Below are 22,977 nucleotides of genomic sequence, written 5' to 3' on the forward strand. Positions count from 1 at the left end.
ACGCGCTGTTTTGAACGCATCTCTCAAGACTGATTCCCTGTTTGCTTTGAACGTCCTTGGGTCAACCGAGTTGTCTACGCCAGGGAATATACCCTCGAGAGACCAGATGTGAGAAAGCTTACGCATCGCCTTATGATCTTCAAAAGGCGACCTCAGTATTTGGGGCAGAAGTAGAGGGTGTTGAAGGATTCGAGGGTAATACCTGCCGGCCACTAAACTGAGGCAAACCGCAACTTCATGTCCAGGTTTGACAATAGGTCGGAATAATAATCCTTTCGGTGGAAGTGGCATAGGTTTGCGGGATGCATCTCCAGGAACTGCTGGCGGTTGCTGTGTGGGGGGAGACACCCTCCGGTAAATGTGGTTTGTCGGGGTCCCGCCAGTTTTCGTCCGCCAGCTCATATAGCATTCCAGCCGCTCGCACCTGCCGTGGTTTGCCTTCAAGGACGAATAGAGAATCGATTCTCAGAAATACAGAGCGGAGGCTGACGTCATGTTCATCGGCGATGGTTGGATCGGTTCCGGATGGCGCCAGTATGAATTGCGAACCCTCAGGAGCGACACAGCTGCGGGGCAATTTGAGACGAACAAGGTCGTCCACCCAAATACGTTCTCCACCCCACCATAGGCCTTGGAACCGGGTTTGGGAGAGTGCTTTGAGTGGGCGAGTATTATTGGCACCAGCTCGCTCAATTGCGGATGTGAGAGACGAAATTGAGCCGTGAGGTATTTGTTGTGGTACTTGGATTTTGGCGTCCCAGTCGTCAGTCACAGACCAGTGGTCGGTAACGTTCGAGGCAGTTTGCAGAGCAACAGCAAAGGAGGTCAGAACAGCATGCCAGGAGGGCGGCGAAGCTGATGATTCGGGGAACGGATCGAAATTGGCAAGCGCTGGTTCGAACAGATCTTGCCATTGTTGGGGAGTACGACGCATCATTTCAACAAATAAGTCATCGTGGACGATGTAGGATTGGTATGGCAGGACTCTAGTATCATTCGCCACGCAAGTTCTCGAAGTGGCGAGAAGTTGGACAGCATAGACATGGAATTCTGGAGGTGATTCGCGTCCTTGAGTCATAGGAATCCGACCCAGGTGGTACTTCTCGATAGTTCCGGGCCAAAAGGTGATTTTGAGGTCTCTTGGACCTTTTATGGGCGGATCGAGGGCATACCACACAAGCTCATCCTCCCGAAAGTATCGAGGTATGACAGATTCCTGTGAAGCGATTCGGGTAACTGCTCTGATGTCATGACTTCGCTGGGTGAGCATAACAACATTAGTTTGAATGTATGGGGAAACATCGGGAACAGCCTTCTGCATTGTCGCCTTCGGAATCTCCCGCCGTGGGTCGGGTAATCTTGTTCTAGAAGGAAGTGGGTGCTTTGGACGAGGTGGTCGCGAAGGTGAGGGTCCAGGCGATTGAGATGCCGAGCGCATGATGTCGGACATGGCCTTGCTAATTTCGCGTTGAGGTTTCTTTGAGCAATACTTGCATTTGCAAGCCTCTTTTTCGTCTCCCATAAGCCAGATCGCATGCGGAATGAATTCTGGTACGGAGCGAAATCGGTACCCACAACCTGCAAGGAGACTAAATAAATCGTTCTTTTAACCCGTTCAACCACTTGCCAAAAAGATAAACATCGTGTCTTGGAGCAGCCTGTTTCCCTTTGTGATGGTCGAACATACGGTATCCGTCTGGAAATTGGCGCAACACATGTCGATGACTTTCGTGGTCTGTTTTGTGTCAGCGTTAGGTAGTTGTAGAGAATGGAGTTACCCGGATAGTTAAAGTGGAGGGCAATGGCGTCGCCAACGCTTGCGCGCCATTTTATGGCCAGCGACTCACTAAGTTCGACGAAGTGCATAAAGTTGACATTCCCTTCCGCATCAACAATTTCAGTTGTGTTGGATGGCCAAGTTGTACTGCTGCCGTCGCTTCGGGGAAATTCAATGAATATTGGATTGTTAGGAAGTGAATGCTTGGTTGAATGCGCTCGGTGCGACATGAAGGAAGGATAGACTGTGTGACAAGCGTTACTACCTTTCTTTTTCAGCAACCACCACAATGAAACCTTCCTGTTTTTATCCCTTCCGTCCTCCTGTCCCGGCCCTCTTTCATCTACGCTCTGGATGCATCCCTCATCCCGAGACGTTAAACATGTGGGCTAGATCAAGAATGTGCGACCTGCAGAATGCTCTTCTCAAATCTTTGGTGGGGAAAAAGTGTTTTGATGGTCTCAAACATCCTAGTTAGAGGTAAAAACATCTCTCCTTTAGTCCTCTTATACCCAGTATGTCCTAGTCGTAGTCGTTGAGAATTTACTGCATTTTCAAAGAAGAAAGACGAGCATCGCACCCAATCCGCTTTTGTCACCCACAATTCCGAACTCCCATCCATCTTTCCCAACACGGCAGCTCCCTTCCATGCGAGGACGACAGGCTCCACTTCCTTCGGTGGCGGAATTATCTGAACCTTTTCCATGTCCTGAACCAACGGTGTTGCAATTGCTTGCAGTCTACAAACGACCCTGAAGTATTTCCTCTCCTCCACTTGAAAGACCCAACGTACCTGCTTTCTAATCCATGAGCCATGCCAGGAATGTGTGCGCCTCCCCCAATGACAACGACTGCCTGCAAATACTTGCGAATCTTTTCGTCGCCACCAGCTGCACGAGCGCTATTAAATATGGCAACATCCAACGGTAATTTGCTCGCTTCAAAGGCGACGTCGATTGCTGAATCTCCAGGACTCTTTGGCGCCGCCGTCGGCTTGATGGTTTTGCCATCCTCGTCAACCTGGACGATCTCCATGGCCTGGCTCTCTATGAAAGCGTTACGGGAAGCAACAGAGGCAATAGTGCTTCACGCACCGGTGGGGGGCTTAGCCGTTGGTGTGGCGGGCATCAGATGTTGCGTAGAAATGATCATGGCAGAGGTCTATATACTGAGCGAAAGCAGTCAAACAGAGCATAAACACTGACAATGCGGTCTGCAGGATGGTCCACGATTTCGTCGGAGACGTCCGGAAGAGAGATAGGATGCTGCTTGTTTCGCTTTTGTTCAAAATTAATCATGCGAGGTTCAAATAACACCTGTTGTAAGCCATCAGAGGTGGGGAGCATTGAATAGTGTACGCACCATCGGTGCCAAAATGATCTCGTCGTAAGCGCGGAGACCGTATTTTTTCGTTGGCTTAGAAGGCTGCCTAACGATAAAGTCGTATAGGTTGAGGCCCACATCAGTCTACACTGGATTATGAAAGATGACTCCATAAACATTGACGCACTGACCTCCGACAACGAGCAAAGTCTCGATTTGAGATCCTCCATAACATTCCAGTCGTAAGTTTGCGCCAAGTCAATGTCACGATAAGGGAATGCGATGCGGGAGAGCAATACGAACAGAAACTCTGTGATGTCATCTCCTCCCATGTTTAAATTCAGTCTGTTGGTCTGTTCAACGTGGAGCCAAGGGGTTACGTAACAACAACATCGGTCATGCTTACCTTGTGTCTGGGATGATCAGCCCCTCGTCAACACAAGCAACGCTCGTTTTAACGGCGCCTACATCCACGACACAGGCGCTAGACAGCCCAGCTCCGTATGTCGCAGCAAGTGACTCCTGAAAAGCTTCTCAGATGCGTTGATTGACGAAAACTTGAAATTTCACTTGTTGGGCACAGAGCTGTTTGAATCCCATCGTAACTAACAACAAGTGCCCAAAGTGATGAAGATAGGCGCGTTCATATAAGTCTGGAACGACAAGAACGACCGAGTAGTTCTGACACTCGTTAGAAGTATTCAAGACCTCGATTTGTGGCCTACCCGATAGTCGCCTGGGGTCACATTGAATTGTTCTGCGAGAGTGGTTCGAATGATGGTTTCGATATCAGACAAAATAGACTGCGTCGAGCCATGATAGTGTTGTGTGTTGAATTTCGAGCCACGAATGGGCCAACGGACAGCATAACCTGATGCTTGGGGTTCGGCCAGTCGTAATGCCTGCAACATCGAGCGTCATTGAAAGGGAAGAATAGGAAGAAAACCAAACGACCTTCTCTCCAACCAAAACATCTGGACCATCGTGAATCCACTCGATCTGGTATGGATCGTTGTGCTCGGCGATGATTTCTGGCTCAAATTGCTTATTAAATGTCAAAGCAACGTTGTCCGCATTCGGCGTGACTTTCAGTTGATAAAAACGCATCCTATCCCGGAGGGACGAAGTAATTTCTTGGATTTTTTCGGAGAACTGCATCCCCAAAATGAATAAAACGCGTTAGAAAAGCGTCCAGATACCACTGACCTCGTCTTCAGCCTTTGGTCCACCTTCATCAACTACCATCTCATCGCCCGACTTGGGGCGGTCAATGCATGGTACGAAATGAGGTGCCGGTGCACTCCAAGGCGGGTAAATTTTGCGCGCGACAACGTTTGGCACTGTGACTGGAAAGACATCGGATGCTCTGCCAATCCGCATCCGACGCGAACCCGGGTGAATTACGATAGTTTGAGCCCCTCGTCTAGTAGCACAGTTAAGCCAAGTTATAGTCATAAAAACCCTGTTAAGCACCTAAATTCCTGTGTTGGCGGTGGATCGGCTTTGGATTTTGCTTGCGCGTTTCTTGTCCAGATAGTTTGGGACTCGGACTTGAGGTAATTGGAAACAGCTTTTGGATGGATAGCCACGGGAACAGAGAAGCTAGTGTACTTGAGCCCGTCTTCATCCTTCCGAGCATTGGGAATTCCACGAGGCATGGAGGACTGAGATGAGAAGATGACGGCGTTTCCACGCTGCCAAAGTTGACTTTGACGTAGCCGATCTAATCAGATTCGGACGATAAAAAAGTATCTGGGAAATGCTTATTATTTTTGAAAAGAAGTAGACAATGAGGATTGATCTACGGCACAAGGTCTCATACTGTACTAAAATTCATACAAGTCCAGTTTGCGGTCCCTTCGTATCGTGCTTCCAGAACCTCCAACCCATGATGATATCCTGCAATTGTGAAGGCACGAGTAGATTGATGAACTGCAAAACCTGCCTTTTGAGAGCCAAATAGAATTGCTGAGAGAGAAGGCATGATAGGCAACAGAACATTGTAGCCAAAGTCCGATGGTCGGACGTGGAAGATCATGACTGCACTGAGGCTAGATCGAAAGAATGTCAACTAACAAGTCAGTTAGGCAGCCATAAAATGTACCTTAGGGCAAGTAATGTCAGTATGCTGAACAGAAAAACCCGTATCACCATCCCAAGCGAGATCTGCGGGTCCGATGAACCTCCGTCCTGTAGCTTTTGGAAAGATCTCTTCGACCAACTGCGGCGAAGCAGGACAGCAGCAGCAACTGAAATTTCAATCAAACGGAGACAAGATAACCAATGGCAGCGTACTCTCGAAGCCGAAGGCAATGAAGAGAGACCATCCGCTTAAGACCGCACTCACTATCGTCCTACAAGAAAAGGTCAGAGATTCATTTGCTGCAAGTTTTTATGTGTAAAACTAACGGTAAGCCGGTATTGATATGACAGAACATGTTGTTGGGTTCACGGCTGACAGTTGAGTGGTCTTGCAAGCCAATCTTAAGAGCAGTTTGAGAAGTTGATCACTAAAAGACGAGAACATAGCACGAACTACTAGGGCCATGATGAAAATTGACGAAAAGGCGAGAATCGGGATTGCTAGCAGCTAGATAATCCGGTAGGATGAGATACTGAAAGAGGGCTTAGAGTAGGGAGGACGAACGAAAGGTGCCCGTCGCTTTGGAATCCAGCTCAGGGTTCCAGTAACACTAAAGTGAAGCGAGAAATATATCTGAAATTCGTTGTGACCAATCAGAAAGATAGAAAGAGGGTACACACGTCGACAATGAAGCAGACTCCAGATATTGTTGCGCTAGTGATGTTTAGAGAGAGGCAGAACAGTTCTGAGACGAGTTCACAGACAGAGCAGGCACCGCGTGAATCACCGAGGCTTGAAACATGCAGATTCCATAGGGAGGCTCGGGTCCGAGCTGATTTCCAGCAAGCAGAAGGAAGGAAATGCAGTAGACCATCCAAGATGAGAGAAACGCAAACCACAGCGCGCTTCGTCGGACGTTTCGCGCGAAAATGGGAGGCAGGATAACGATGGTAAGTAGCCCCAGTCCGATAGCGTATAGTGAGTTCATTAAGTCTACCTGCCAGCGCAGCGTTTGACCAGGTATCGGTTCTGTCGTTTCTGACTGAACATTCGTTGAGTTGGTGTGAAATCAAGTACGCACGTATAACCCCAGACGACATGACTCTCCAGGAGCCCGGAAACCAGTAAAAAAGAAAGGGAAAAGCAGGCAAGACCTGCTTGGGAGAAAAAGGCAGAGAACGAAGTGGAAAAGCCTCGGCGTGGCGATCATGGGCGACACACAAGAAGATCCTCAACTATGTGTCATCACAACTCTACTCCGGTAGCGATACAGTTCAGTTTATTTCTTCTTCTTCTTTGCCTATTCCGTGAAACAACCCATCTACGACGAGGACCATGCAAGAGCAAACTAAACAGCGGGGGGAAAGTAAGTAGAGCCGGGGGGGGGGGACAAGGAAAGGACACGGTAGGTGAGAGATTATCGTCAACAGTATAGTAGGCGAATAATTAATGTGAGTGAGGACTTGGGAGAAAACGAGTGCGATGCGTGTCCATGTCTGGTAAGATGCGCGTGAAGTCGTTCCTGGCGTGAGAGAGAGAGAAAGAAAGGAATGTCTAACGCAATTAGGCGGCGCTGTACAAGAATAAGTTGTTCGTCGCCGCGATCTGGTTGATGGTAAGGTAAGCACCATAGGACTAAAACAAGCTCACAGCAATCGTGTTCTCCTTCGGGTGCCAGCTAGCGTGCAAAATCTTCTTATTGAAGTCGAGCGTCTCCAGTTGCATAGCGTCCCGCAGGCCATTCTGCTTCATCCCATTCTTGGCACCTCCTTTATTACCCGGAAGTGGACCACCCATCTTCTTCGTCTTAAACGCAGACTTGTCTGCCTGCAGCACGACATCATTGAGTGTGTCTGTGTCATAGATGCGGAAATAGTTGTGGTAGGAACCCGTAAGCACGTGCCTACGAATGTCAGCGCCAATCGGACCGATAGCGCTTCACACATACTTGTCGTCACCACCCCAGAGACATTCAAACTTGTCAAAGATGCAGTCGTTTTCGTACAAGTCGCACAGTTTGCCGCGAAGATGGTCATGGATAGGGATGGTCTTCACTGGTCGTGCCTCCATGTTAACATCCCAAATTTTGAGGGAGAGGTAGTCGCGGGAAAGAATATATCGACCGTCACGACTGAACCGAACATCGGAGATCGAGGAAATGATCTCCGAGAAGAATGATCGTGTCGTTGGATCCTCTTCCTCCTCAAAACCTAGATATGGTTATGAGGTCTTCAGAGACATTCGTCAACACCTACATTTCGCATGCCTGTCACATAGTGCCGACTCCCGCATGTCCGCAAGCTTGATGTTACTTCGCGAGCTCGAATACATGAAGAGATTGCAGTGCGATGGGTGAAATTCGGTGGCGGTAATGACTTCAGTCAACTCCTCCATGTTGACTGGTTTGATATCGACAATATCTGGAAATTGGGTGAGCATTGCGTAAGCCGTTTTCAATTAGTGGAAAACGAACTGAAGCTCTGGTTGCTTATATTTAAGTTCCAGAGGTTGACTCGAAGATCGTCTGCGGAGATGTAAGTCTCCTGGTCAGAATTAACGGATATGGAGTGGATGTGGTAAGCGTGGGCGTTAGGGTACACTTTCCGAGGGACAGCAGCGATGATGTTGTCTTGCGGTGTCATGCGAGGCAGTCTGAGATGACTACTCGATGTTGGTGGTGGCAGAGGTCGTTGTCCATCGTGGTGATTCGATTCCGACACAACACGCAACGACTTCTCAAACACTTTCCAGAGTTTTATTGTTTTGTCTGTACACGAATGAGCCCCCATAATTTGTAGCGATGATAAGGCTGACACACCATTGGTCGATAGCAAAAAGTGGGCCGAGTTCTGTCGCCTGCACCACTTTATCTTATTGATCTTCTCTTCGATTTCCAGCGACTTTAGGTAGTCGAACTCGGGCTCGTGTGACTGAAATTCAGTGTAAAATTTGTACTCGCAGCCCTTTTTCTGCGGTGGCTTAGTGGGACCCGCAGTTACCGGACAAGGGACACACCGATTCGTTCCGCTCAAAGAGAACAACACGACCTCCCTTGTCTCCTGTGGCGAGGTAATTCCCAGTCGAGTCGAACTCAACGGTCGAGATGATATCAGCTACGCCTCGAGGGTTAGGCACTTCTCACTGGCTTATCTCAGTCTTACCTTCAGTGATGTCCTCGACCTCGGCTTTGTCGCCAAAACATTGGGCAAATCGCCACCCTCCGGAGCCTGAGGGGTCGTCCATTAGAGTCTAGAGTGTAAAGGTGTCGCTTGGAGTTGGATGTTATGACAAAAGGAGCAACGTGACAGCGCGTGACGTCTGCCGAGAATTCATCCTCACACCCAACCACCACCACCCACCACCGGTACCCGTGGCTCGATTTGCAAGAAAAATACCTTCTGAGTCGCATTATAGGGAATTTTCGCTAATGCCTATCGCTCCGATCACCGGTCATAACCTTTTTTGCGTTTGCTTCATGCTCTGACGGAGAACAGGCATGCTCAGAAAACGTTTCTGGCTTGACATCACCACCGGGCTTGGTCTCGGTGTTTCTGCTGCCGCAGCTTTCTGGTGCGGAGTTTGTGTTGGTCGGGTTCATTAGGATTAATCACGCTACCAATAGGTATGGTTACGAACTTCCATCTCGTAGGCCAAACCGGTTTGTATGTTCCGCCTCTCGCTCATCCTATCCGTCTTCTAGGTGCCCACCGCGAGGCATTTTACTTGAAACTCGAGCAGGAGAAGCTGGCCGCAGCGCAGCAGTAAACAAGTCTCGACGCGCCTAGACAATGTCCAGCATCAATATAAATTACTCCGTCTGGTTATCGTAACAGTCCCAGCTTTCTGAGCTCTTCGCAACTGGGAATAACCTCCTTCTGTATCCTTTCGACCTTCGCCCAATCCGTCCCAATGCCAAACACGCCAATCTCAGCCTCTTTCAGACGCATTTTTCTGGCGGATGTAAGTCGAGAACAAGTGAAAGCGTGGCACCTACCGATCTGTACCGGCTTGACACTCCGCATATAATTTCTGGGAGTATGTATTGTCCACTCCCCGTTCAAATTTCGCGAGAGCTGGCCCAGCTTTCGTTGGGTTTTGGTCAGTGTTGGTCGTAAGCTTCCTCCAGTCGATTCCGTCTCGGGCGAGTTCGGCTCCAATCACAGGATGCCTCATTATCTCGTTCGGGTCCATGAAGAATTGCACCCCCAGACCACCAGTATGCCTTTCCGCAGAATATGTCGAGGTTGCGGACCAAGAAAAGTGAGGATCTGGCACGGGAGGTGTAGTGAAGAGGTTGGGAAGTGCGGACAATAAAGAAAAGGCAAATAGAAGGATGAGAGGAAGCAGTTGAATGAGCACCGACCGTGGCTCAGCGTTGGCTTGTTGAGGTCGGGCTCCTCCACCCATCCGTGTTGTTCGGAAACCTCCCGGGCCAAATGAGGTGGTAAAGACTACCTCAATGAGACGCGAAGGGTAGTAGTCAACTTTAAATCACGCACCAGTGGGCCCACCGAAGCCTCCAAATCCACCGTTGCCAAACGCCTGGCCGCCCCCACCAAAGAACATGTTGAATAAATCCTCTGGACTAAGCTCGCCCTCAAATCCACCTCCGCCGCCATTGAAAGAGCGGAAAGACGATGCCGCAGAGGCCATGCCGCTAGACCTATCCTCAGGGTCAGATCCACTTCGGTCGTATATCGAACGCTTTTGTGGGTCTACGAAAGATTTGTGAGGAATTCATAGCTAGCAGAAGCATTCGTGGTAACCTGATAAGACCTGGAATGCTTTGGAGACCACTGAGAAGGAAGCTTGTCAATTCGAAGTAAGCATCGGACGACGATTATAACCTACATTTGAACGCCTCATCCGCTCCAGGTGCACCATTTTTGTCAGGATGTAACGCGAGGGCAAGCTGTATTGTGGCATGAGGGATAGTCGTACTTATGCAGTAGAATGCATACTTTTCTATAGGCCTTCTTGATTTCCACGTCCTCGCATTCGCGCTTGACAGCGAGAATTTCATAGTATTCGGTTATTTTGCAAGCTCGAACCCGACGAACCACCTCTTTCTGCTCTGGAGTGTACTCTCGCTTCTCTCCGCCCATTCCACCAGCAGTCCCGCTTGACGAGGCGTTACCATTCACATGACGGTGCTTTGAGCCTGACGCTGAGGGATGTGTTTCTGTCGCACTCGACGTGGAGGCCGCTTCAGAAGCTTCAGTGCTAGTTTCGGCGGAATTTATGGTCGCAAGTAGTTGGATAGCGTCCGGTGTCTCGAAAAGGGAGATAGATTTCTGCGCAAATTTCCGAGCACTGGGATAGTTGCCTCCAGAAAGGTGTTTCTGGGCGATGGCAAGACATCGTACTGCCTCCTCTCTGTTACTCTCCATGAGTGGGAAGGAGGTCGAGGACGTGGAGTGTTGTCGTTGTGACACGCTTTCCCAAATAGGCAGATTTATGTATTCGGATTTATTTGACCAAGAAAATGCAGATTGATGCAAGGAGTTATATGCAGGCCAAAGCGGCGAATACACTTTCTTTCTTTCTTTTCAGGTATTATTATGTAAGTGGTTCATCTATGCACACACAAACCATCGCCGGATAACCCTGAGCATTGTGTTAGTCCTAGTCTCTTCAAATTTGCGGAGAATAATACGCACTGGGCGAGCAAAAGTCCAGCAAACACAACTTAACCAGAGTTGGGAATAGGCAACTTCCATATAGACAAACATATAATGCCAATTATATGTTTGCAAACGATACGAGCTTTTTAGCTCGGCGTAACGCTGTTGAAGAGAGTCAATCAGCTCAGATGTCCAGTTCTCATCCAGTCGCCTAGTGTTGCCTCAGTAAATTGCGACTTGGGAAACAATAGAGAAGCTTGCCGCCATGTAAGCTTCAAAAACAAAAATTGGTGTCACGCCGGTAATTCTATCCTATCCTATCCTATCCGGAACATCGTACATACGCGAAGCCAGAACCGTTCATCAAATCCGAACAACAGGCTTGTCATGCACTGCGGCTTGACCAAACTTGTGTGCTGCCGTCCGGAGATGAGTTCAAGAGACCCAGTAGTTATGCCGCGCTTGAGGGCCTCCAGAACAACAAACTTGGCTGTACGCATTTTATGTGGAAATCATCGACAGTGATGAATCGTTGAACCAGTTTCCTTTGTGAACGACCCGCTCCGACGCTAGGAATTTCAGGGACAGGCGACGTTGCATGGGCAGAGGAGTCGGGCATAGTGTATTACTAAGTGTAATGACGGGTGAGTGAGTTGCAGCAAGCCTGCTGACGAGTGCGAGAAGTTGAATGTGGAATGTTTGCCACTGGCAGTGTTGTGTCAACCGTGAGATAAAACTCTCTAACCCTGGAGCAACAGATACACCAACTTTCCCCGCAGTCCAACAAGCCCCAGAAGAGCTCGAATAGGTCCACAAGGGTTCTTACTACATGAGTCATCCACTCGATAGGATGGCATTGGTCCCATAAGCCACGTCATGTGGTTAGAAACCAAAGCTTGTAAGTAACACTGCTCGCGACGACAACCCAGCTTTCGTCAACTCTGACGGTGCTCTCAAGTTCTCCTTGATGAATGTAGAATGCATCAAGTCTCTGGCTTGCCTTCATCGTTGATTCAATTCCGTCATACCAACGAACACTCCGTGGGTGCCTACTTCAACAACAACTATGATGCTTAGTACCAGATGTTCAGGCTGTGTCAGCGTACTTCTTGGATAGGGAAGCAGATGGGAATGGCCCGGAATGTGAAAAGTTTTGTTCGCCGCAACTCAACCAAGCTAGTGTCAAGCTATATATAACAGCATCATCGCTCTCATGATACTTTCCCCCCACGACCCGCTCTGAGTGTCCGTAACCCATGTCCTCCCCTAGCACTGTGACCGCAATCCAAACTAACCCCCCGTCTGGAAAACTAATCTTGTTCGATGTGCTTACCATTCTTGGATTTACATCACTTTCATTGGTCGTTCTCGTCGCACATTTCTCCTCTCGCATACAGCGAAATGCGTTATGGTTTCGGCATATGAACTCCTGGATTATTTACTCGGCGTCATATCTGTTGCTTATAGGGCATCAAATGGGTCCTGAACCCCCCTTTGGCTTGTGTGTTCTCCAATCTGCCTTGATATACGCTGCTCCGACACTGTTGGCATTTACTTTTCTGTATAGCTTATTGCTGAATACTCCGTCTAGACCAAGCCTCACAGCAGTAGCATTTGTCATCGATGTGCGCCGTGACTTTGGCCTTTATTCTCAGTGCTCAAGACTTAGGTTCAGCTTTACATCACCCTTTCATCAATCGTTCAACGCAAAGCAAAAATCCGACCCGCAATGGCGAAATTGGTGCGCTATGATATGTGTAGCTGTCGATTCTTCAGTCTTATAGTCAGTGCAGTTGATCGTCTTCCCGCCCTTCGTTTACGCCACCGTTTTTATGGTGTCATTACTGGTTCAGTACTCAGTCTGTGTCTACGTTACCACAGAGTCTGATATGTCGCATAGATCGTTCCCGATACCACCTACGTCGCTCGTGGAGCAGACCACCTTTACTGTCATATCTCTTTGTCCACACCGTCAGTCCGCTCAGGCTGACTGAAGCTTGTTTCCGGTTGAGCAGTCTACAGCACCTGGATAGCCGCGTTTATCGTCATTGGCGGAGGGCTGATAATTATTCCGCTTGAAAGTCCGTGATTATCATGACGGTTTAGGGCTGGATATTGGCGCTAATCGAGCTAGTCTGGATTGCCGTCGTCGTATACCGCAATTGGGCAGCATTCCAGTACATGTCCAAGGGCGAGAAAGAGCAACAATCCCATGTTTCTCTTGGAACATTCATGCGAGTCGCGGCCTTCACGATATTGTACCTGACGGGCATTTGGTACGCATACGGCTATAATTCATGTTTACTATGTTGACCGTCCGCTCCTAGTGTCGGCTTCATCACTTTGAAAGAAAAAGAGACAACATCGGTCTCCAATTGGCAGCTGGTTTTGCCTACGGGTGTGTTCATCCGCAGCTTCAACTCGCCCCTCTTGAGCCTGTTCCTAGTGCCTATCCTGATCGCAATAATCTTTGGGTCCCAAGAGGTAGGAGGAGGCACTTAATAGTAGCAATTTACCCCAAGCTAATGGTATGCTTGAGGACTTACTAGAGACCTATGTGTTTTGGAGAGAGAGGAAGCCAGCCACCAATGCCATTAGACTTGATTTACCTATAGCTGGCTAGTAGATAGAGATGTTGCTTGGATGTTGCTGACATCCAAACGAATTTCTTTGCGATCACAAGATTTGCAATTGATGACGCAGTTACAGTTTCGTCTTTCCGACCTCCGAAGACTCCCTACCCGCTCCGTGGGACGTTCCCTCCTTCTTTCTTTACCCCACCACCCCGATTCAGTCTTCGGTCAACACTTTCGCTTTCTTTGACGCCGTTGACCACCAGAATGGCCACTCTCCCTGTCCCTCCTGCTCCATCTCGAACACCCAGCGGCGGTTACGCCTTGCCAGGTGAGCTGAGTGTCTATTCAAGGTCAAAGTTCATGGGAGTCAGAGGGAACATACTACATCTCCAAGCCTTTCCGGTCAAGGTCGTCCAAGAAACTTCGCGCCATGGTCGCCTTTGCCCCGCGCGAGTCCCATTTCGATATCAACAACCCTACCTCCGGAGCGAATGAATTCCGCGTGCGTTTAGTTGTTGAAACGAATGGGACATTTTATGACTTATCTTTAGGGCTTTTTCACCCTATTCTGGATATCGATGTTCATTTTCACCGTTAGCACGTATATCCGGAGTATAGAAACTAACGGACACGCCTTGAACCTGCGTTTTGCGACCATGTTTTCGCGTGACGCCATTACGCTGGCTTTGAGCGATGCGCTCCTTGTTGGCTCAACTGCTCTGTGTGTCCCATTCGCAAAAGCCATCAGCAAGGGTTGGATTCGCTACTATTGGACTGGTCTCATCGTGCAGCATCTATTACAAACCACGGCACTTGTTGCCGCTGTCAGCTGGACTTTCAATCGCGACTGGCCATGGGTCCAGTCTGGGTTTTTCACGCTACATACCTTGGTTTGTGTTGGTCGTGTTGCTTGAACACTGTCTCAGAATTTTCTTCCCAGGTCATGATCATGAAAGTCCACTCGTATATGACGGTTAATGGGCATCTCCAATATGTTTCTGAGACAGCGAACTCCTTGCTTCATCGCATGAAAAAGGCAACTGAGGCAGCTGGAGGTTGGGATCAAGCTATCAAAGACGCTGAAGCTCGTCGCACGGAACTGGAGTCTACCAACAACTCAACTTTGGATCACACTCCAAGCGAGACCCCTTCTCTTCCTCCAGGCACGACGACCTCTTATGTCGACGCTACAACTGCTGCTGCATTACAACAGCGTCTCTTCGCCGTCTCAAACGCTTCCAAAAAGGACGATGACTTCGCAAAGCATAGTTCGGAGCCACACATTCTAGTCAATCACCCAAATGAAGGCATTGCTGCCATGGCTCGAGATTACTCAGAACTCGCCAATGAGCTCACCAGCACTGGTCCTTATAGCGTTTCCTACCCAGATAACATCACATTCAAGAATTTCGCTGTGTATCAGCTGATACCAACGCTTGTCTATGAGCTCGAGTACCCCAGAACCAATCGCATCAGGCCGCTTTACGTCTTCGAGAAGACTGTGGCTACATTTGGAACATTTGCACTACTCTACACCGTCACCGAAACCTTCATCCTCCCACGTGCAAATGTCGGCAACTCCTCATTTGCTCGCGCCATGTTAGACCTATCACTCCCCTTTATGATCGCCTACTTACTACTATTCTACATTATATTCGGTATGGCCACAACAACCAAACACGCGCAAACTGACGAACATGACAGAGTGCATCTGCAATGGTTTTGCAGAGCTCTCATAGTAAGCCTTCCGTTGGGGAATCGGTCCATTCTGATCCCTTCAGTTTCGCGGACCGACAATTCTACGAGGATTGGTGGAACTCGACTTCATGGGACGAGTTTTCCCGCAAATGGAACAAACCAGTGCACACATTCCTCCTCAATCACGTCTACGCCTCTACCATGGCCAGCTATAGACTTTCTCGTGGCGCGGCCATGTTCATCACCTTCCTCTTAAGCGCATGCGTCCACGAACTGGTAATGGTCATTGTAACAAGAAAGTTCAGGCAAGTAAACGGTGCACCCATGTTCCACGACTAATGGTGTCCCAAGATTCTACATCTTTCTTCTCCAGCTGATTCAGATTCCCTTGATCATGATTTCTCGACTGCCTGTAATCAAGCAGAACAAGCTCATGGGAAACATCGTTTTCTGGCTAGGCTTGTACGCTGGCTTTCCGCTGCTCTGCGTTGGTAAGCCGTTCAGAAAGTCTTGTGCCTCTATTGAAGCTGACAAAGAATTCAGGATATGTGACCTATTGAGACGAGACGAAGGGAGCCTGTATCTATATATCTCCTTAATCTATTTGTGGACGGAGTATTCTGTAAAATACGTGTTTTCATGCTGCGAGTCACGTGCCACTATGCTGTTTGCCACTCTGCCTTGTGCGCCACCAAGTAATCCACAAAGCTGGTCGGTGCCTTGCCACTGTACTTTGTGATGTTCTCCACTCCAATTCGGTACTCTGGCTCGCGCATTCCTTGCTTTGCCTCCTCGAGAATCCCCAACAGATACTCTGCCAGGACACTGGGGATCCCTTTGGAGGCCAAGTTTTGCACGAATTGCTCTGGATTGGGGGAGGAAGTGTCGATGTCGGCTCGGCCTGTTGTCAATTTGATCAGCTCCCAACTCTGCTTGGCTGTGTGCAACTCTGGTCCACACAAATAAATCGTCTCTTTCCCACCATCTGGCTGTGGTCGCTCTACCAACACGGTACCGCCTACTGCACCGATGTCCTCAGGCGCGATATTGTCGAAGATGGCCCCCTCGACGACAACGTTGGCCTTGGGTGGCTTGACTGAGGTGTCCAGATATTGTTTGATGTGGTTGCTCGCAAACCATGCTGGTCTCAAAACAGTGAAGCAAGGGAATCCGAGGTCCTCGATGTTGATTTCTACCCGCGCATGGGCGTATGGAATTGGCTCTTGCGGTGAAACAGCCCGCAACTGTTTGCCTTCCACTTTGAGGGAATAGCTGGACAGGAAGACAATGTACTCGACACCGGCATCGCGCATTGCCTTCAAGGAGGCATAACTGGAGTCCGGGCTGTTGTGTATGAGGTAAAGATATGCCGCTTTTGCACCAGAAGTGTTGATGGCCTTGGCAACAGAAACTGGGTCGTTAAGATCCGCTTGGATGCGGTCAAATTTGCCACCCTTTTCAACGTCGGCGGGGATTTCGTGAATTGCTTTCGAAGTGTCGCGCATAGCCAACCAGGCATTGGCGCCTCGTTTATGTGCCTCAAGGGCGACAAGACCGCCTACAGTGCCTGTAGGCCCGAAGACGATGACGTTTTCGTATCGAACACCCATAACTCTGTGGTTTGCGTGGGTAATTGCTGGATACCTTCCTGCGGTCCCATAGGCTCATACTTATAGACATTTCTCGATTCGGAATTCGAAGTTTCAGCCTCTCTAACGTGAAGGCAGTGGACAGCACGGTCTCATTCTCAACCGGGTGCTCTCCCGAGTCAATACAAAGAAGTCAACATGCTGACGCGCCGAAGACGACTTACTACTCATCGATTAGCTGCCTTACGATTCTTCAGGAAATCATATGATTGTATGGTTTTAGACTGGTTCATGAGCTCATTGACATTGACCTCCAGCTGATGCGACTGCTATGCCATACTTACGATGCAAATATTCAAAGTTTGACCTTGAATTGACATATGAGCACATTGACGAGTCCGAGCCACATCGCGCGATCCGCTTCCATCGGCTCCAACGGGGAACGGGGTAAAAAAAATTAATTGACTCGAGTCGAGAGTGTCGAAAAAATTGCCTTTCTGGGTTCCAGGCGTTCATTTGGAGATCTGCACAGTACTCTGATCCGTCTGAGTAATGGCATAATTACATTTTTGTGGCAACAACATCGATATATCTTAGAGAGCTTTCCACTCCTCCTTGTGCGCTTCCAGATAGTCAGCAAAACTCGTCGGCTCCTTACCCGCGTATTTGCGAACATTTTCGACACCGATTTGGTAATCTGGCACCGCAAAACCAGCTTTCGACTCCTGGAGGGCTCGCATGAAGTATTTGCCAACGAAGTCGGGTAGCCCCAGCAACGCAAATCTTTGGAGGAACGCCGCCTCAGTTGTTGCGGCCGTGTCAATATCGTGGCGGCCAGTGATTTTCTTGATAAGCTCCCAAGATTCTTTGACACTGCGCAGTTCTGGCCCGCACAAATAAATTGTCTCCTTTTTTGCGTCGGATGGCCGCTCTGCCAACACCCTCCCTCCAACCAGGCCTACATCCTCTGGCGCGATGTTGTCGAACACTGCGTCCTCGTAGAGCATTGGCGCCTTGTAGTTGGGCTTGCTCGAGCGATCGAGGTAGTTCTTGAAGAAATTGCTGGCGAACCAGGCTGGTCGCAAAGCGGTAAAGTAAGGAAATCCAACGTCCTCCACCGCAATTTCGACCTGAGCGTGGACGAAAGGGATCCAGTTTTCTTTCGGAATGGCGCGTAACTCCTCGCCTTGTCCCTTGACATTATAGCCCGACAAGAAGACGATGTATTCGACCCCGCCTTCACGCATGGCCTGGAGAGCACCGCGGCCAAAGGTCATGTCGCCATGGATGAGGTAGAGATATGCTGCTTTGGCGCCAGAGGTAGCGATGGCTTTGGTGACGGAAGGAGGGTCGGTTATGTCAGCTTGGACACGGGTGAAATTGCCGGATTCTTCGAGGTGGGACGGAATGGCGGAAATGGCCTTGGAGGTGTCCCGCATCGCAAGCCAAACCTTGGCTCCTTGCTTTTGGGCCTCTGCCGCTACAAGTCCACCTATGGTGCCAGTAGGTCCGAAGACGATAACATTGTCGTACTTGCGAGACATTTCGGATACAAAGTTAACGTTGCAGTTTCCGGTTTGCAGGGACCCTTAAATACGCCCGCTGCAAAGACATTTGTCGGTTGTATGACCTCACCTGGTCAGGGACCACTTGCGTGTCGGTGCGTCAACTCCATCACGTAGTTGACGATGGATGGCCCGCAAGACAATGACAGATCATGTGATAAGCTGATCGAAGAAATTGCTTATAAACCGAAGAAAGACTCGCAAAAAGACACTTTTATTCATAGCAAAGTCGTTAGCGTATCGTATAGTCGTATCAGTATCGTAAGAGTTGATAAATACATCCAGCATGGCTTAGACTTTCTTCCCAGCAATGCCTAATCCGCGTCGCACCAACACCCTAAATACTACTGCACACATACCAAGACTGACGAGAAGCAGATATGTCGGGATTCCCGCAATTGTTTTGGGACCGATATCTTCTGGTCTTGGTTTCGTGTTGTCAGCCGACGAAAAGCGCATCAACAGTTTCCGAGGGTCAAACCGAGACATGGATGGCTGAACCTGAGTGACAGATTCGGTCTCCGAGGCAACCTTCGATTTAGCCTCCATGTCGTCAACCTTCCTCTCAACTTCTTCTAACCTCCTTTTGAAGCCCTCAACTAGCAATTTCAGCTCCTCCCTCTCCTCATCACTCTTAGCTAACAGCGCACGAATTTCAGCGCCACGAGCCCGACCACGGGCAGCAGCATCTTCAACAGCTTGATTAGTTGTCTTTGATGGTGTAGTGGGGACTTGATCAACGGGGGCAAAGACGCTTTCTGCGTTGGGTGTCGAGTTGGGGACCCATTTCATGGTACTGCGCGCCAATCCAGTTCCAGACTCTTCTGTCTCCGCCTCCCAAGCATGTACGCCTCCACTTGATGTTGCGCTAGGATGTGGTTTCCGAGGTTGTGGAAGTGGTCGACTCTGTTGCTCGATTAGAGCAAACCCATTTAGATCTTCGAATGCCTTCTTTGAACGTCTACCCTTCTTACGTCCCCAGGTACCGATGGCTAAACCGTTGCCGTTCATGCTGTGGCTTCCATTAGTTGTCTCGCGAGCCAAAAGCTGCTCGACAGTCAACTCCTCCTCGCTGAGACTAAGCGCTGCAGATGCATCCATTGGCGCTCGAGAATTACCAGGACCTTTCACAGTGGCGCCCGTGTCGTCAGGAATCAGCAATCCACCTTGACCAATAACACCATCAGGACGGACAGGAAGTGGTCGCATCGTTGCGAGTCCCTCTCCGCCAAAGTCACCATTTCGATTGACGGTTCTGAATCCACTTCCTCGCTCCCTCTCTGGGGACACGCTGCCTTCACTCTCGCTTCCGCTACTTTCGAATGAACGGACCATCCCTTGAACACGGCCATTTCGGAAGCGCCCTCCTGGGGAGTCTCTTGTTGGACTGGGTTGTGAAAAGAATGGTGATGCAGAAGCTTGTATGTGTGGGGAGGCAGAGGGTTTTATGTGTGGACGTTTGGAAGGGGTATCTTCGTCGTCTTCAGGTTCCTCGACTTCATACGTCCCGTATTCGATGCGTGTAGGGGAGCCCCTTTCGCTTCCAGAGGCGGAAGAGACTGGGGAGCCAGTCTGGAGTCGGTAGTCAAGGACTTCCTGACGCAAAGCTCGAGCAGCAGGTCGCAGAGAGGGAGGTGCTCTGGACATGATTGTCAGGAACAAAAATAAAAGGAGGCACAAATGAAATACCCAAGGGCAGCCAAATCGTCGTCACCCATCTTGATAAACGCACGACCACCGACTCCTCTCTTCGCGGCCCATTCACCTGCTTCTGCCGACACCGCAGAACCTAAATGTGCAGCCAGCTCCTCGGGTGTCCATCGTTTTGGCGACTGCTTAGGCGGCGCATTCGCAGCGTTAAGAGCGGCGATACTATTGTTGCTGACATTTGGTGGAATTGGAAGGGCTCGTGGTCCTTGTAAGCTTGAGGTTGAGCCGTTTCCATTCGGAGCAGAATAAATGTCTTCGCTGCTGCTGAAGCTCCGGCTGTAGCGATGACCGCGATATTCCCCTCGTCGTCCACCACTTCCTTTGTCGTTGGTACGGTCATTACCTGGTGAGGGAGGAACGGGGACATAATGGTGTTTGGCACTGGCAGGCGACGCCGATATTGAATTTGAGCGAGCCAAAGCGGCGGTAGAGGTCGTTTTAATAGGATAAGGGTGCGCGTTGGGCTTCAGGTCGCCGGCCTGCGACGAGTTGGAATAGGTTCGAATATGTGTGTGGGAGATTGAGCCAGCATCGCTCTTAGTTGGTGAAGAGGGTCGACTAGAGGGTGTAGGGAATGTGAAAGACGAAGACGGTGGACTGGCTGCAGTGGTCATCATAGTCTCCGTCGACATTCGTGAGCCGCCTTTCAGAGCGACGTCGACGATGACACAAAAGAAGTCAACCCGGATTGGGATTACTTTCGTGGGTGTCAATCGCTTTAGCTCAAAATATGGCTATATCAGGGCATCTTCCGTGAACAATCATATGACACGACTATAACGTGACCGCATACAGACGAGGCGAGGAGACAGATGAATCATTGCTCAGTGCTGGGTCGTTAGCACTCTGGCGTGAAAGCATCGCTGTCGAGTATCGCTTTGGAACGCGTTTCTCTACCTCAATTGTATCGTAACCCTAATAATAGTCACGTACTTATGTGTTACGTATGCCAGTGACCTCCAGTGACCAATCTCGGACCCGTCCAAAACCACCACCACATCTTTTGAATTTTCTGTTTCTACTCTTGAAATTCGATCCTAGGCCTTGCTTGGGAGCTAATTTCCGAGAAACAGAAAATTCAAAAGATGTCCGACCTTGATGAGCTTGCGAGATTCCGTGAGGAGTGGAAACGGGAAGTCGAGCAACGACGCAACCCTCAACCTACCGCCTCTGCCGCCTCTGAAACCTCTCAAAGGCTTCATAATATCACTTCCGACTTCAATGGGCTTTCTCTAGAGTATACTGAGCCGTTACCTGGTCCATCAAGCGAAACTGTCTCGGGCCGCGTCCCGACCTCCACTTTTTTCACCAATAGCGTCATCCCCGACTCGGTTCGGAGCGCTTTGGCGGTCTACAAGCGCGCCATTCAGCACGAGCAGCAGGGAGAGTTAGACGAGGCGTTGAGATTGTACCGCCAGGCTTTTCGCAGTCACCCAGATATCGACAGGGTTTACATGTCGATGGAGCTGTTGAATTCGATAAACGTCGCTCAGACTGAGGAACCTGAGAAGCTGGACACTCGGGAACGAGAGAAAGTTTTGGTCAACACCAGAGAACAAACAAGCGTTTCTGTCATCCCAACCTCGCTCGCCAAAGTGATCAATGGATTTCCTCAAGACATCGTTTTCTTACCCGAGGACGAGAAACTACCTGTTCATCTAAATGTGCTTCCTGAAGAACTACTTGTTGCGATAATACGACGGCTGGATCACACAACAATCGAGCGATTCGGTGCTGTCAGCAGAAGGGCACGCGTCCTTACCCTAGATTCGTCTGTTTGGAGGTGCGTTCACGTCACTTCATTCTTTCCTATCAGTTAATGTGTGACATCAGAGAGCTTGTCGTCTTGGTCTACAAACATCCACAGATCCCCCACTTCGAGAGCATCGTTCCGGTCATAGCGCGATATCAGTCTGACTTTCGCCGCCTTTTCGTTGAGCACCCGCGGCTTCGCCTTGATGGAGCGTACATCGCCGTCTGCCACTACGTGTATGGTGCTGTTTCTCTTCATTAGGCGGTGTCTAACTCCCTTCCCATATAGACGACCTGGCTTGAGTGAGAACACATGGGTCAACGTATGTAGTACAGAAACAGACCTAGAATCGAAACTGATATCTGGGTTTCAGATCAGCCATCTGATCACCTACCATCGCTACCTGTTTGCCCAGTCTGTTCAACATTAACAAAGCCTGACCTTTTTTCACAGCCGATTCTTCCCTGACGGGAAGGTATTGTCGCTGTTGGCCAACGAGGAAACCCCTCCTGCACAAGTAATTCATACTCTGAAGCTTTCATTGCGCAAGAAGGCGAGCTTCTTTCTTGGTGGTCGTGCTCACATAATGACTGTTATAGGGCTTGTACATTGGCACGTGGCGATTAGCAGGCTCAAACGTGATAATATCCAATCTTATCGACGCCAGTGGGCGGTTCCCCATTCCGCCTCAACCAGTTTCTGCGGATGAGCCATGTGCTCGATATGCTTTCAGTATGACGTTGAACCTTCGTTCTCGTCCTCTTGGCCGCTGGAACAAACTTGAGTTGACATCATACAACTCGGTTCATATAGAGAGTGGAGATTCTTCGCCGTTACCCTTGAAGCACGACCGTCCGTTTTGGTTCTCAAAGGTCAAATCGTTTCCGGCCTTTTGAACTCGGATTAGACATGACATGTATAACAAATGGTATACGTTCTTTTACGCTACGACTACTCAGTAGAAGCTGAGAAGCCTTGTTCATGACTTGCGGAACGTGGAAGTGTGCCTAGTCCAAGCTGGCTGTAACGACGGTTTTGCGAGCAGCTCCTCTTGTTCTTTTGTTGCTCAGAGGTTATCATCAAGGCGACCCTTGAGCTGAGCACAACAAGACCGAAAGCTGAAGAATGAACCGTCGATAACTGCGTTCCTGGAGTTGGAGCCAATCTCTTCTGGGCCCAAACAACCGCGGAAATCAGAAGTCTGCCCTTTCCCCCATTCTCGGCATTTTGGCCCCTTCGTTACACGTTGCTGTCTTCTCAAGTCCTTTTAAACCAAAGA

General features: G+C 49.5%; 7 protein-coding genes across 7 annotated transcripts; 2 read left to right on the top strand and 5 right to left on the bottom strand.

Annotated features, from left to right (window-relative positions):
• Window positions 1-235: 235 nt before the first annotated feature.
• MIND_00356600 (Actin-related protein 8) lies at window positions 236-8,426 on the bottom strand (the record flags this gene model as incomplete). The annotated part of the gene is made up of 31 exons (XM_037360410.1): window positions 236-1,578; window positions 1,688-1,735; window positions 1,779-1,936; window positions 2,380-2,517; window positions 2,571-2,823; window positions 2,872-2,938; window positions 2,983-3,093; window positions 3,140-3,244; window positions 3,292-3,445; window positions 3,507-3,622; window positions 3,671-3,781; window positions 3,826-4,002; window positions 4,055-4,252; window positions 4,307-4,446; window positions 4,492-4,523; window positions 4,574-4,823; window positions 4,940-5,151; window positions 5,205-5,349; window positions 5,396-5,454; window positions 5,510-5,583; window positions 5,637-5,690; window positions 5,748-5,816; window positions 5,864-5,897; window positions 5,948-6,225; window positions 6,834-7,086; window positions 7,132-7,393; window positions 7,439-7,603; window positions 7,657-7,950; window positions 8,002-8,152; window positions 8,199-8,296; window positions 8,345-8,426. The coding sequence occupies 31 exons, from the start codon at window positions 8,424-8,426 to the stop codon at window positions 236-238; spliced, it is 5,631 nt and encodes a 1,876-aa protein (XP_037223295.1).
• Window positions 8,427-9,004: 578 nt separating this feature from the next.
• Window positions 9,005-10,612, bottom strand: MIND_00356700 (J domain-containing protein; the record flags this gene model as incomplete). Its single annotated transcript, XM_037360411.1, has 6 exons — window positions 10,145-10,612; window positions 10,035-10,095; window positions 9,950-9,979; window positions 9,683-9,898; window positions 9,178-9,634; window positions 9,005-9,134 (listed from the first exon to the last, which is right to left on the bottom strand). Exons 1-6 carry the CDS (start codon window positions 10,571-10,573, stop codon window positions 9,005-9,007), a joined length of 1,323 nt encoding a protein of 440 aa, XP_037223296.1. The 5' UTR covers window positions 10,574-10,612.
• Window positions 10,613-12,063: 1,451 nt separating this feature from the next.
• Window positions 12,064-15,420, top strand: MIND_00356800 (O-acyltransferase; the record flags this gene model as incomplete). The annotated part of the gene is made up of 14 exons (XM_037360412.1): window positions 12,064-12,350; window positions 12,399-12,432; window positions 12,483-12,548; window positions 12,601-12,666; window positions 12,708-12,778; window positions 12,830-12,888; window positions 12,942-13,083; window positions 13,135-13,205; window positions 13,517-13,711; window positions 13,755-13,885; window positions 13,935-14,273; window positions 14,324-15,041; window positions 15,088-15,121; window positions 15,165-15,420. The coding sequence occupies 14 exons, from the start codon at window positions 12,064-12,066 to the stop codon at window positions 15,418-15,420; spliced, it is 2,469 nt and encodes an 822-aa protein (XP_037223297.1).
• A 320-nt stretch (window positions 15,421-15,740) lies between these two features.
• On the bottom strand, window positions 15,741-16,709 carry MIND_00356900 (NmrA domain-containing protein; the record flags this gene model as incomplete). Its single annotated transcript, XM_037360413.1, has 1 exon — window positions 15,741-16,709. The coding sequence occupies exon 1, from the start codon at window positions 16,689-16,691 to the stop codon at window positions 15,741-15,743; it is 951 nt and encodes a 316-aa protein (XP_037223298.1). The 5' UTR covers window positions 16,692-16,709.
• Window positions 16,710-17,263: 554 nt separating this feature from the next.
• Window positions 17,264-18,214, bottom strand: MIND_00357000 (NmrA domain-containing protein; the record flags this gene model as incomplete). The annotated part of the gene is made up of 1 exon (XM_037360414.1): window positions 17,264-18,214. The coding sequence occupies one exon, from the start codon at window positions 18,212-18,214 to the stop codon at window positions 17,264-17,266; it is 951 nt and encodes a 316-aa protein (XP_037223299.1).
• Window positions 18,215-18,526: 312 nt separating this feature from the next.
• On the bottom strand, window positions 18,527-20,622 carry MIND_00357100 (uncharacterized protein; the record flags this gene model as incomplete). The annotated part of the gene is made up of 2 exons (XM_037360415.1): window positions 19,925-20,622; window positions 18,527-19,874 (listed from the first exon to the last, which is right to left on the bottom strand). The coding sequence occupies exons 1-2, from the start codon at window positions 20,575-20,577 to the stop codon at window positions 18,527-18,529; spliced, it is 2,001 nt and encodes a 666-aa protein (XP_037223300.1). The 5' UTR covers window positions 20,578-20,622.
• A 408-nt stretch (window positions 20,623-21,030) lies between these two features.
• Window positions 21,031-22,594, top strand: MIND_00357200 (uncharacterized protein; the record flags this gene model as incomplete). The annotated part of the gene is made up of 6 exons (XM_037360416.1): window positions 21,031-21,728; window positions 21,779-21,934; window positions 21,987-22,020; window positions 22,072-22,103; window positions 22,152-22,251; window positions 22,298-22,594. 6 exons carry the CDS (start codon window positions 21,031-21,033, stop codon window positions 22,592-22,594), a joined length of 1,317 nt encoding a protein of 438 aa, XP_037223301.1.
• Window positions 22,595-22,977: the final 383 nt, after the last annotated feature.

The sequence above is a fragment of the Mycena indigotica genome, assembly GCF_014461135.1.
Source record: "Mycena indigotica strain 171206Taipei chromosome Unknown Mind.scaff0003, whole genome shotgun sequence".
Lineage (NCBI taxonomy): Eukaryota > Fungi > Basidiomycota > Agaricomycetes > Agaricales > Mycenaceae > Mycena > Mycena indigotica.